This window comes from Gopherus evgoodei, chromosome 3 (assembly GCF_007399415.2).
Source record: "Gopherus evgoodei ecotype Sinaloan lineage chromosome 3, rGopEvg1_v1.p, whole genome shotgun sequence".
Lineage (NCBI taxonomy): Eukaryota > Metazoa > Chordata > Testudines > Testudinidae > Gopherus > Gopherus evgoodei.
In genome coordinates this window covers 114,548,006-114,562,585 of record NC_044324.1, presented here as the reverse complement: position 1 = coordinate 114,562,585, position 14,580 = coordinate 114,548,006, and the positions used below count along the sequence as shown (strand labels likewise).

Sequence of the window (14,580 nt, the reverse complement as noted above, 5' to 3'; positions counted from 1 at the left end):
TCCTGATTGGTCCTCTGGTCAGGTGCTTCAGGTGAAAGAGACATTAACCCTTAGCTATCTGTTTATGACAGATGGTAAATAGTGTGGCATGATATATGCTCTAATTAGTTCAGCAAAAGAAAGATTTAAACAGATTAGGAATTTTGAAACTACCTCCTCCTCCTCCATTCTTTCACACACTACAATGTGAAGTGTGTCTATGGATGTGGGAAGAAAATTCATGTCTGGATGAGGTAATTTTATAAAATCTTTTTCTCTTTTCTTCCTGTAAGAGAGGCTCCTTGGGAAATTTTTCAAATATAGATCCCTTGCTGGGAGGTTCCCTAAGAAAGCAGGGGTGTTAATACTGTATCAGATTCACAATGCATAGTTAACACTTTGTCTCTTTAAAGCTTTGTTAAAGCTTTGTCTTTTTAAAACTTGATTTGAAAGGGCTTCAAATCCACGATGGCTCAGTGGCTGAGTGTTCGGTGTTCCTGGCCAGTGCTTTGGCCCTCGATCACCCAGGCTGTCTTAGTTATCATTTGGACAGAAGAAGAGTAGCATGAGGAAATTAATCTTGAAGTCTCCCACCTGGCTGAAAACAGTTGGTGTGTCATCTCTCATAATGGGAAGATAGAAAGACCACAGCAAATACCTATGATATAATTACCTCCATAACCAAGAAAGCCAGGTTTTCTTTTTTGCTAGGGTCATTCACTAAGTTCCTCCACTGAACTGATGCTGTGCAGTCTTGGATGAAGATTATAACTGTGAGCTTGCTGGATGTATTTTTATATAATGTATTCTTACTCTTCTCCTTTCCTTGCTCCAGTGCTGGTATCATTCATGCATTGTGGCTGATCCCTAGCTAAGTGGCTAATCTTATCACAGGGATGGACGGAGATATGCATCCCATTGAGAGAGAATTAATTTTTTATTCTAATCTCCACAAGAGCTGCAGATGAATAGACTGTTTTTATTCTGGACTACCTGCTTACCAGAGTAATTTCAGTCCCTTTATAGCTGCCATTGCTCAGGCCCCACTTACTGTGCTTTTAGAAAGGGACTATGTATCCAGATGTTCTTCAAGTCAACACTGAAGAATTAATAGCTTCCTCCAGTTAGCGCCCTGGATTTAAAGAACTCTTCTTGCAACCTACAACTCTTCGTTCCAGTTTGCCAATGTAAACCATTTCTGTGCACTTGAAAATTCTCTTGGCACTACAATTCCTAGAGATGTGTGCACACAATTATTGTCAACAAAGAGAGACACTCTATGAAATTGGATTTATCATCAAAACCATTTTTATACCTAGCTTTCCTTTGTAAGAAAAACACGTGAGACGTTCTCCTTACTCAGCCTAACATGAATGTTCAAGTCTCCCTCAACTGCTCCTGTGAACATTCAGTTCATATTCTCTCTGCTCTGCATTACTGTGCTTACTGTTTATGCTAGAGTTACTGTTGGCTGCTTTACCTTCACTTAGTATAATGCATCTTGTTCCATCTCTTTTGCTTGCTTTGGCAATATTCCTGTATTTTCATACACCGCTTTTGATTCTTGAACTGTGGTTCCTTTGAACCTATAGTCAGACCCCATTACTACTTCCAGGTTTCCTTCTAACTAAGAATTCTGTGTTAATAATGCTCATTGACTTCATAGGCTTACATCAGAAATGAATTTGGACCAATAACTTGAGATCCCAGAGGGAATTAGGGTTGTCTCTTCCTTTACATGAATGTGGCTGGGGTTTCTCCCTTATCCCACTCCCAAACCACTTTTGGATAGGAAAACTTCAATTTTCTTATCTCCACAAACCCCTCACTTTTGAATGTATTCCCAATTCTCCTCTATTTCTGTAGTATCAAGCCACCCCTGAATTGAAATGGCATAGAAATTTGAGGCAGGTGGAGGAGAAGATGACTGCACAATGAATTTTGGGCTTTGCAGTGAGGGTCCAAAATGAATGAATTCAAGAGATGGGGGCTGATTTGTTTGAACCAGCCCTGAGCGCAGGCCTCATGAATAAATCTAGCTGGAAATTTTTTGACATGACAATCTTCCATCAAAAAAATGCTGTTTTGTTTTTTTTTAATCTAAAAATTTCACGGGAACATGCTAATTCTGGAAAGCTATTGAGACTTTTAACCACAGTGCCAGTTAGTGCCAACCATTGTGGTGTGTTTTGTGATGTCCACCATCTTGTATCACATAGGCCCTGAACAATGAACAGATGTTAGCAACTTACAAATACTACCAGCTAGAACTGAATATAAATCTGAATCCTTGAGGTAAAAGCTGTATATCCCATTGCCAGCCTAAGTTCCCTCTAAGCTGTGTGGCTGTGTAGCAAGCTATCAAGGGCCATGCAGGTGCGCAGGAGGGAGAGGTGCCTCTCCCCTGGCCCTGGCCCCAGAGCTGTTGTAGCTGGTGAGAGGCACTTCTGCCTTGGCCCCAGCCCCAGAGCTGCCGCAGCCAGAGAGAGGCACCTCTCCTCTGGCCTGGTAGGGTTGTGTGGTGTTTAGATGTGCTTGTAATTTTTAGAATTGGGAGCACTGGCTGTTGGGAGTCTGAAAGGACAGGAAACAGGAAGGAGGGGGGAGGAGTTGCGGAGGCTGAGTGAAAGTTACAGAATGTGCAGCAGCAGCTCGGTAAAGAGGTTTCCACTGTAAAAATAAAGTCCTACTGAAGCTTGTTAGTACCTTGCCTGCTTGATACAACTGATTGCTAACTTTAAAATTCCAGAAAACCAAATAGCCTTGCCCTGCCCACTGCCCTGCCCATTCCCTGAGGCCCTGCTCCTATCTCACCCCTTCCTGAGGCGCCACCCCCTCTCACTCCATCCCTCCTCCCTCTTTTGCTTGCTCTCTCCCACATGCTCATTTTCACTGCAAGGCCCAACTGGGGAGGGATGTATTGACAGATGTATTATGCTAAGTTCAGCTTTTATTTGTTAAAAGACACTAGAGCCAGGAGCAAAACAGTCAAAAAGGGTAATTAAAAAAAATAATGAAATTTCACAAAGGTTTTCATGATTCTTTCCCTTCCCTCTTCCCATTTTTTGTAACCAACTCCATGTTTTTTGTTCACCAAAGTTATTGTAATTTTATGTGTGGAATTAGGACTACACGTTATCACAGCTGCGATGGGTCCATTAAAGGTCCACTCCTGAAGCCCAAATATAAATCCATAGAGCACAACCATAGAAATGCACACCTGTCCATATACCTATATAAATAAATCTGTAGAAACTGACTCCTACACCTACATGCAGATTCACACGTGTATTCATGTGCACATATCTAGCATGCACTAACACACATACTTCCACATTATTTATTACTACAATTGTTGTTCAGTGCCTAGAGACCCCAAATAAGATCAGCGCTCCAGGGTGGTAGGTGCTGGACATACACACAAAAAGAGAGAGTCTGCAACAAAGAGTTTTTAATGTAGCTAGACAAAGGTGGGGAGAAATGTATGATACATTGGCTCTTTTGCAATTACTTGTCAACAACATTCACTTCTTAAGAAATAATACATTTCTTTTAGAGTTCCCTTCTCTTTTAAAAACTTATGAAATGAATACACACATTTTATGTCATACTTTTTTTCCATGCAAGCCAGCAAAAGGAATAAAAGGCAAAGAGTTAGGCTGCAAATTTTATTTGCACAGATATACACACATGCAGCAGTGCACACATCTCCCTACACAAAGATACACGGTCTCTTACACACATACAATGCATGCATGCACTTGCCTATACAGACACACTTTTTCATACTCTTTTCCAGGGGCTGCCTAAATCATCCAACTGGGGAGGGAGGAGGGTGCGCTAGAGGGGAAAAGATAGGGGTGGTGAGGGTGGAGGAGAGAGGAAGGGGAGGGAAAGAGGCCAAGGATGGGGGTGAGAGGGGGCAGTGAAGGAGAGAGGACAGAGTGTGGGGTCGATGGGGATGCAAGAGGAAGCAAAAGGCTATAGGTGCACGAGGATGTGGGGGGCACGGGGTGTATAGGGACATAATGTGAGTGCAGCAGTATATGGAGGTGAATGGGGTGCAGGGATGTGGGGTGTGAGAGACATGGGGGTGGTGGTTCTGGGAGGTGGAGAGGATGGGTGGGAGAGTGGGGTACAGGGCTGGGATGGGTAGGTGTGGGTGGGCTGGATGGGATGGTGGAGGGATGCAGTGACAGGGGGGATGGGGTGTGGAGGGGTTGGGACAGGGAGGGATGCAGTTAGTGGGATGGGGGCCTGGGGAGGTTGGGATAGGGAGAGATACAGTGAGTGGGATGGAGGTGCGGGGGGTTGGGATGGGGAGGAGTGCAGTGATGGGGGGATGGAGTGCAGAAGGGTTGGGACAGGGATGAATGCAGTGAAGGGGATGGGGGGGTTGGGACAGAGAGGGATGCAGTGAGGGGGATGGGGGTGCAGCCCCATACCCAGCACTTGGAGATTGGGATACACATACTTCTAACTCTTGGCTGCAGGCGATGGGGCGACAGACAGACTGCGGTTCGCTGCAGGGCACGTGCCACAGCACAAGCCCAGCCACACAAGAAGTGCAAGGAGAACAGGGCCAGGCAGCAGTGGGAAAGGCACACGCCACGCAATCCCTCAACATCCACGAGTCACGCTTGCGCTAGTTCCTCCCCTGCCCTGACCCAGCCAATGGGAGCTGCACCTGTGGGTGAGAGACGGGGCAGCATGCGGACCCCTGTGGCCGCCCCTAAGGCTAGGAGCCATACATGCCAGCTGCTTCCCAACCAGAGAGCTGTGCAGGGCAGCAGCTAGCAGGGAGCCCGCCAGCATGGTGCTGCACGGCCCCCAACTGGACAGTCAATGCCCCGGTCAGCAGTGCTGACCAGAGTTGCCAGGATCCCTTTTTGACTGGGTGTTCCGGTCCAAAACCAGACACCTGGTCACCCAAGGCCCCGGCCTTGCAGCTGCTGTGGCCAGGGAGAGACAACTCTCCACTGGCCCTGGGCTGCTGTGGCAAGAGAGGGCTGGGGAAGCTCTCTCCCCATTGCAGCCCTGTGGCAGCCTGCACTTCAAGCCTCCCATCCCTGACCCCACCCCAGAGCCCGCACTCCCAGCCAGAGCTCTCACTCCAACCCTCTGCCCTAGCCCCGAGCTCCCTCCCACCCCCCAAACCCCTCATCCCCAGTGCCACCACAGAGCCCGCACTCGTAGCCAGAGCCCTCAACCCCCGCACCCAAATCTTCTGCCCCAGCTGCCTCCTTCCACACTCAGAACCCCTTGGCCTCACCACACATCACCTCCATATTGGTGTAAATAACAAAATTAATTCCACACATGGACGTAAAAAATTAGAGGCACCTTGTTGCCAGCCCCTTTTGCAATCTAGTCCTCCATCTTTGCCATTTTTTTTAACCCTGGTTAGTAATCTTGTGCTATAATATGCTGTCACTTTTCAAAAGCTCCATAATGGAATCAATGGAGAGTTCTAGCTCAAAGATGAAGTAACTTCCAGAACTGATTACTTCAAGCCACTGACTGATAAACTAGGGCAGGGAATAACAACCTGGAGCATCTGCAGAGGACTTCAAATGTAGCTTCAGAGAGTGTTATGTATACACTTTCACTCAGAAATCCTATGCTGACTTTGGAAAGAACTGACCTTTTGCTCTCCTTCTTAATGGATTTCGTTTCTGCTTATGTTCCTGGCCACTCTTTAAAGCTGGAATTGTTGGATATCTCAGCTTCCTTAGGTATAATCTGCTGTCATATTTATAGACAGCTTCACTTTGCTTCATTGCTTGAGAGCTTATTGCTAGTTTAGGGAGGGTGCACTACAGTTCTTAAGCTCAGAATTCTCAGATTTAGATGTCATTTTTATTTTTAAATGATTCTCTTAAAGGTTGAATGTGCTTCCATGCTAATTTTATTTGAGGATTGTAGAGCACAGTAAGTATCTTACATGAAGAGCATTATTCAAAAGGAAACGACTGTATGAGTTTCTCTCAGATAAACCCTTTAAGATATTGGATGTCTGTACACTAGAACTAGGTTATATTCTAGGTACTGAGTTCTTATACCACCCACAACACCAGTCTCTGAGCAACTTCCAGAAGTGCACTACCTTGCATGTCAAATGGATTAACTTTATCATGGGTGAACAGTGAAACTACTGGATGCATCACGTGACTACTCTACTCACAAGTGGTTATTTCACATGCAGGTGGTGTGACATACGAATTGAATTTGTTCATTACAGCGAATAAAGGAAAAAGACATTGTACTGACCTGAGACAGCCAAAGTCATTATGCAGGCACAGGAGTTGCACTAGACAGTGGAGTCCCCTGACTCGAGCAGCTCCAGAATTGGCTCAAGTAAACCAATTTGGACAACTTGTTCTTTGTTGACTATTCAAAAACAAATAAAATGGTGACTAGCTAACACATCCTTTATAGGTGCAAAAATTATACCTTCTCTTGGATTCCTTTAGAGTCTGTATATTAATTTCTGCAAAATGAATTTAGCATGGCTATAGTGTTTTATTCAAGAGTTCAGGTGATCAATTTTTTTATATATTATATAACTGTATATAAACCTGCCACTGTATTATTCTGTGAAGTGACTTCAGAAAAATGAGAAATTATAAGAGGTCCTTGTTATAGATTCTAGCTGAGCCCCATAATTTTTATTATTCATGTGCAAATAGTGACACTCCATAACTTACAGCAAGTCACCAAAGATAATGGGCTAGATTCATACTAACTTGATGCTGGCTTCTGCTGGTCCAGGGTAATGTAATGGAATGTCTACATTGGCATGGCTTCAAGAGAGGGCAGCAGTGGTACTACTGCCTGTCTCACCTTGTGGATGAAATTTCTGCCCTGCTAACCCATAGAGAGTAGTGAGCTTTACTGGTGGAGGGCAATGTCATCTATATCTCCCTGGACCAGCCAGAGTGAAGCTAGTCCTGTTTTATAAATAAATAAGTGAATCTTTCAAAAAATAAATCTTTTCCCCCCAAAGCAGATTGAAAATAAGATCCAGCTAGCTGTAACAGAAAAAAATAAGCATTATTTAAAAGTCAGACTTTGATTCTAAAAACTATTTTTGTTGCTGAAAAGACAGTTGCAGTATTCTCAGTCAGGTGTGATGAAAACCCAGTGCAAGTACTGGTACTCTCAATGTAAATTGGGTCTTGGTGAACAGAGATCTGTTGATTTACTCACTGTTTTCTTCCAGCAAAAATTTTAAGAGGGACAAGGAAGACATCTGCTGAACCTCCATGTCACTGGGCTGCAGTAAAGCATAATAGGATTCCAAATGTTCAGCAGGCAGATGGGTGCTCACTGTAGAAATGAGAAGAAATAATGAATAAGTCTCTCCACTTTGTCATTTCTTCATGTACCTTCAGGCTGAGGTGCTACCATAGTCAAATATTGTGCATTTATATTCCAGTCTCACTAAGGAGATCAGGTCAAACTGCTCACTATCACTTTAATAATCAGATATTTTAGAAATATTATTGCCAAAGGTGGGGAAAGAGGAGAGAAACAGAAATTACCTTTAATTTCTAGCTACCAAACAAGTCTCTGCCCCATATCAGATCCTAGTTTGGATGACTGTGTGCTTTTCAGCGGTAACAAACATATGCTGTATGAAACAGTAAGAAACATATGATGTAAAGATATCAGGTCAAATTCTCTAATGATGTAACTTTATATAATCAAGGGAATTGTACATGTGTAGCCAAGGGGAGAATCTGATGCATTTTCTGATGTACAAACCGTTGAATACTCATCTTACAGAAAAAATATTTATTCACTGTTCCCCTCCACTGTTCCTCCTTTGTCTGTTACCTCTCAGATAGCTTCCCTCCCCATATTTTTAAAGCACAACTCAAAATCCTGAATCCTTCACATCAAATCTGATGTGAGAAACCTCAATATCCAACTTCCAGCTGGACAATCCCTGCTGGACAGTTGTGTGCTGACTCCTGCTCCCTGTTCACGGATCATCTGAAAAACTGCCATCGAAGAGCCATTGCAAATGCTTTGTTCCTGAATCTTTACCACCATCTGGCCTCTAGGTAGTTGTCATCCCCTGGGGTTCCACAGTATAGCCCCAATAGGACACTTCCTCTGCTCTCTCTCATATCCTATCCTGTGTAATTTATGGGTGGTTCATATTCATGTGGGCATATCCTATAAAGGCTGTGTTGGAATTTTACAGAATTGTCATAGCTATAAAGGTGACTTTATGTCTCTTATAGGCACCAGTATCATCTGCCTATAATAAAACCAGATGTCACTTGTTCCACAAGTGACTTTGCACATATGAAACTATAACAGCACTTCCTTTGCAACAAGAGATTTAAAAAAAATCTCAAATTCATTAAAGAGCTTAACAGTTAGGGAAAAATACTTTTTATTTAGTTATATTTATGAAAATCTTCAAATGCACTGGAAGGAGCTTACTTACAGTGCTGACTCATATGCAAGTAATACAGAGCAGCAGACTGCTGTAAACCAGGGTTTTCTGAAAATGCTAAGGTCCTCAGAGCTTCCAGGGAGTCCTTTCCAAATGGTGACATTTCAAAACCTGTGGAATGTACAATGACAGCACAGATTTAGTTAATCCTGAAAAGTTTTAGTGTTCAGAAGTTCAGAATTCCCAGGGATTTAAACCAGTAGGCAACCCAAAACACATGGACTAGCATATCGGAATGGACTATAGCAAGTCTACTCTAGTATCACATGTCCAAAAGTGGCCAGTATCAAATGCTTCAGAAGAAGGTTTGGCCCTCAGTTTTTATTCAGTCCATGAAGTCAAAACTCCCATTTCTTTGTGAGTTTTCCCTGATCAGAATCTGAAGACTGGATCACCCCCTCCTGAGGTAGAACCTCAAGAGAGAGCTAAGAAAGGAGGAAAACTCCAAGGTTTCTTCCCCTATGGAATTTCCTCACGTCATTCTGTGAGGGCAGCAAGATTTAGCCACCTGCAGCACGAATCACAGCTCTACTCAAACAGGTTGGCTCTTGGGAATTCATCAAAGTTGCAGAAGTACTGTGCCTCCACAGCAGCTCTAAGACCCCTGCAGCTCTGCCCTGGCTGCCTAGCATCCAAGAAGTTGCACTGCTAAGGACTCCTCAGCAGGTGCCTGCCCATAGGCCTCCACTTCAAGGATCCCATCATAGAGGAAGGGGCTTCTCAAGAAAGTTAATATAACTGCTTCTGAGTATAGTAAATTTTCTCCTATGTTTCTACTGGGTGCTGAGAAACCCCTGGCCTACCCACTTCTCCCCACCACCTCCCAACCCTCATTCCTTGCACTTAACAGACCAATGAAACCTAGGACCTGAAGACAGTCCTCTGTGACATCTAGGGGAGGTGAAAAGAATACTGCTGCAGAAATAGGTGTCCCTTCTTCTGCATGTGAAGGAGGAAATCCATACCCTGAGGGGTCCATCTATCTAAAGATACTGTCATGCTATGAATAAAGATTTAGCATTTGGCCCATAGTTAATGTTCAATCATTAATTAACTGAATCATCAGGATGGGCCCTCCTGAAGGTATGTAGAATGTGATACTAATTAAGGCTAGCATTATCTGAAGCAAATCCATGCATGTTCCAGATAAGTAGTATTGCAACAATTAATCTGAAAGATTTTCCCAGACAAGGTTATCCCTGTCACACAAAAACCAAAAACTACTCTACTGGCCCCTCTGTCAATACGTATTTATGTTGCAAAAGAGAAGAGTAGAGATAGTAGCATTTTGTGCCTTGCTAGATCCACATTAATGGAAATAGAAGGCTCATATTTTATGAATGCAATACCAGCATTTTTTGTATAGCCACTTTGGGATGAAGACTATAACAAAAAGCACTGAACAGAATTCAGCAACAGCACAGAGAAGGGTTGAGGCAAAGGGAGAAAGACACATTTTTATCTTAGATTTTTAAAGAGTGAGAATTAACCAAGTGGACAGACACAGGAAGGTTTTCCTTGATTGCAGGAATTGCAAAGTAAAATGTTCTCACATCATTGGTGGTGTAACTATATAGAGAGACAGAGAGGAGACCTCTGCTAGAAGAACAGAGGGACCTGGGAGCAGAGATGAGAGTTAATCTATGAAAGACAGAAAAGCCATAAGAAATTTTATATATTTGGGTAATTTTGAACGGATGAATAGGAAGCCAGTTAAATTGTATAAGAATGATGTGGTCACACATTTTTGTACACATAAGAAGCAACACAACTGAATTTTACATATGCAGGCCTATGGAGGGATGAGCTTTCATCTAGACAGGCATAAAGAAGGGAGTTGCAATAACTATGGTAGAAAGAAAATGCTGCCAATAAAGCTGCATATTATTAACATGGATGATGGTTAAGGTTAAAGAAATAAATATGATGACCAATGGGGAGAAGACGGAAAGAGCAGCTAACCAAGAATTTAATCCTGTGGGATTCTACAGAGGCAAGGAAGAGCCACCAGTTTTGTAGAAATGGAATTAAGACTGGAGGGAACTAGAGGTGTCTGTGTTGTTTTGTAAATGGAATGGACCACAGAGTTCAGCTCAAACAAAAAAAGAAAGGTCTTCATTAGCAGGTCATTAACTACATGAAGAAAGTGGTTTCCATGCTATGACAAGAGTGAAAGTATAAAAGCCACCAACTGCTGCTAACATGAAACAACATCAGCTCTCTCTTCCCTCCACATCCAATTTCATAGCACAAAAGTAGTGAAATGAAACCTTTCCTATCAATTCACAGGCTAGCTTCTACAACGAGTGGCTATAGGATATAGAGCTGAAGTAGGACTCAAGAGACCTGGGTTCATGTCCTAGCTTCACCAGTAGACTTCGCAGGACCTTGGGCAAGTCACTCTTATCCCTGTATGTCAAGTTTCCCTATGTATATAATGTAGAGAACGGTACTTTGTAAAGCATGTCAAGATCTGAAGATGGAAAACAGTATTATAGCTCTCATAAGCTAGTTTTCTATGGACATTCCCCTTTTCTTCTCTAAACTAAGAAAATTCAGTATAAACTATTTGTAAACATAAAGCCACTAGGAGCCAGAAAAGGCAAAGTTAAGAAAATACAAAATTTGCATACCAGTATTCAAAAAATTATGTAAAATATTTTAGCTGCTAAACGCCCATGCTAATTACTGGGTATAATGTGGCTAAAGTATCAGACACATTTTCAGTGGAGGGGGGAGTGGAAGAAATGGGAGAAGCAGCAGAAGCATAATGCACACTGGTTATTCTGCACTGCTGGGTAGCTCTATAGAGCGCATGGACGCTTAGTATGCTGCTGTAGCTTACATTAAGGACTGCTCCAATCCCCAGCTCCCTCCAAAAAATCAGCAGGCGCTGGTAACCTGAGCCACCTTTGCCCCTTCTCAGGTCAGCTGCAGTCCACAACCAAGGCTGCTACCTCTCTGGACCATCACAGATGGCCCAGCCACTACTTGTGACTCTCAGTAAGAATAAAAAAGAAACAAGAAGCAACAACGCCCATCCGATACAAATCAAAGTTATTTGCATGGTGGCCTTTGTAGAGAAACGAGTTGTCACAGATATATGCAGTCATATTACAGATATAGTATTTGAATAACAGTTGGACCATATTTGTGTCTGTTTTTCTGCTCGAATAGCTAATTAAGGACAGATGTTAGGACTTATGAGCCTTTCTAGCTGCTGGCTCAAACAAAGGTGATGTAATCATCTTTGTTTGTGGTGTTAGTCCATTGCTGAAGCAAAGATAGCATCTTTCAAACAAGGGATTAATATAGTGTGCCAAAAAGAACAAGGGAGTATTGTTATAGTCGGCGGAGTTAATGAAAATTTCATAATAAATCATCCTTTGTCTTTTAGCTCTTTGAGCTGACTATTCCATACTTGGTCTCTTCCTAAAGACGATTTGGTAGGAGACTCCAGTAGAAAATAACCCTGACAATAATGATAACCTCTAACTTTATTTTTGAGAAAATGCATAAATCACCTGATCTACCCAATCTTTCTCAATATTTTTATTCTTGTAAGAGCTGGTTGGTCTTTTGAAAGAAAGTAGAATCCTAGCTGACTTTGTTGTTCAAAAAATACAGGACTTTGTTCCAACTTGGGTTTTTGCAGTTCAGTGCTGTGGTACAGGGATACAGCTATAGTGCACAAATCCAACTCCTTGTACATAAAAACACAAAGACCCTCACCGAGATGACTAGCTGGTAAATGAATAAATCAGATAAGGTATGTGACGACAAAGATTATGTGGTAAACGTATGAGAAAATTGATGTGAATCTAACTGAAGAGAGTGGAGTTGTTAACTGAACATATTCTGTGAGTACCAAAGCAGAACAGTTTAATCAGTCAGTAGCACCCTCTAAAATCCTGTCACATACCTAGACTTAATTTGTAGTTGTGTGATTAAAGAGCTGGATCATTCTGTTTCCAGCACTGTAACTCCAATAAATGGGAAGGGGAGACAAGGCAAAGATTCAGATCCCTCCCACTAACCAGATAAACTTTAGTCTTAATTTTCAAAAGACTCTGAATTATGAAACACGTGTACAAATCAGGTTATGCATTTGTAGCTCTGTCACAGTGGAAAGCTATTGATCATTTTGATGCAGCTCTTTATTACGCCACTTGAACCCTCAGTTTCCCAAATACAGCAGGAAAAGCACTGTAGCTGTATCCCTGTACCACAGCACTGAACTGCACAAACCCAAGCTGGAACAAAGCAGTTTCATCAGTAGTCCATTGTCATTATGTAGAAAAAAATCACCCCAAATAACTGCCCCTCACCTGTTTCAATGTGCTGTAGAAACTCTTGCGCCATCTCCTTTTCACGTGGCTGAAGGACAGGTTTGTATAGCTGTCTGGCTTCAGAGGTCTTTCGTTTTAGGCAAGAGCATTCACTTATCAGAATCAAATACTCCTTAATGTTCTGTATCAGACTTGAGGACATCCTCTTCACAAGGGACATGAAGTCCTGAAGCACCTTCACACACTTTTCACACAGCTGAGCCATTTTTACTTTACTTGTTCTGATATCAATGCAAAACAAGAGAGAAAAAGGAAGAGAGATGGAAAGAGTAGCTTCTTCACACCTTCACCACTTTTTGCATTGAATTGTTGCTCCTATGTTGGTGTGTGTTACAGATCTTGATTTACTCAACACTGTCATAACACTCTACAGCCACTGCAAAACTGCTAAGTTATTTCCTATGTGCAAACAACCTGCATGGCACAACAAAACTTAACTGTCAACAGTACGCTCCTTGTGAGGTCTATGAGATGTTAGTTTAAAGGCTGGAACAGAGCCGCATACAAATCACTGTTTCTCTGCATGGTTTGATGAAAAATAAAGCGATCACACAAAACTGTTCCCTAAATAACAAATGAAATTTATTGAAACAACTATCAAAGCCTTCACAACTCAGAGGCCAGTGAAAGCCTCTGGAATAATGGACAAAGAAGGCTGCGGTTATGTAAAGTGACATCACAGCTGAAGGCAAGGCACCACCTTCTCTACATCTCTTTTGCCAATAGGAAAGGTATACCCCCCCCCAAAAAAAATCAACAGGTTTTTCCAGTTTCTACTGAAGTTTAGATAGGAACAAAGGCACCATCTGGCTAGGCAGAGAGTTCATAACTGCTTCAAATAAAATGTCCCAGTCATGAAGAATGAAAAAAATGAGAAAATGTGTAAATACAAATATCAGAAGTGTACTTAGAATTATATTTTATATCCTGATAAACAAAATCTGGGCAAAGATAGGTGAAAAAACAGACTGTATGTAAATCAAAAGTGATCAAGGCTCATCCTGAAGGGAGGCAAGGGGAAGTCCAATTCCCCTTGTTAAAATTAACTACTTTATTAATTTCTCTGTGCAGGAAGAGAGAACAGATAGGCAGGAGAGTGCTTTCCCCCCCGCCTATTCCTTTGTGCAATTTCACTGCTGTAGGTGCAAGTGCCTTCTCCTCTACAGATACATTTTTATGAAAGACACCAATGAAAATAAGATATGATATTTTAAATATTCCAGAGGCTTCCTGTAAAATCTGAGTTGATTCTAGACCTCTTTGTTAGGCAATGAATTTGTGCTGGTGTGCTGGGTGGTCACTTAAGCCAGGCTTCCTATATCAATGTATTTGATACATCTGTCATAGGTACATATACCACTGCATTTGAAGCATTTTATTGTAAGCTTTAAAGACTCATTTTTATACTTAGGGTAGGAGTTTCAAAAATTCCTAAGTCACTTAGGAGCACAAATCCCACTGACTTTCAATAGAACTTGTGCTCCTAAATCTCTTGCTTTTGGAAATCCCTCCCTTTGTCTTTTATGCTTAAATCTATCAACAGTATCTCAGAGTTTTTATTTGGATATTTGGGGATATAGCTATTTGGGTGATATTTAGATCCCCTAAAAATGTATACCATTCAGTCCAAATCAAGAGCTACCCATGGCTCCCTATATCCCCAATAGATGTGGGCCTCCCTATACCTTTCAGTTAGCCTTAATGAGGAAGACTTTTAAAGGCAGTGTATCTCCTTGCTATTCAGTCCAGTGATGTCTTCTGGTTACTTCCCTGCAAGATGCT

General features: G+C 42.2%; 1 protein-coding gene across 1 annotated transcript in view; it reads right to left on the bottom strand.

Annotated features, from left to right (window-relative positions):
- The window catches only part of LOC115647534 (vacuolar protein 8-like), a 62,689-nt gene extending 49,686 nt beyond the window's left edge, over nt 1-13,003 (bottom strand). The window contains 4 exon segments of the mRNA XM_030554253.1: nt 6,250-6,369; nt 7,189-7,308; nt 8,441-8,560; nt 12,778-13,003. Coding sequence (XP_030410113.1) covers nt 6,250-6,369; nt 7,189-7,308; nt 8,441-8,560; nt 12,778-13,003 — 586 coding nt within the window.
- Between the last annotated feature and the right edge of the window lie 1,577 nt (nt 13,004-14,580).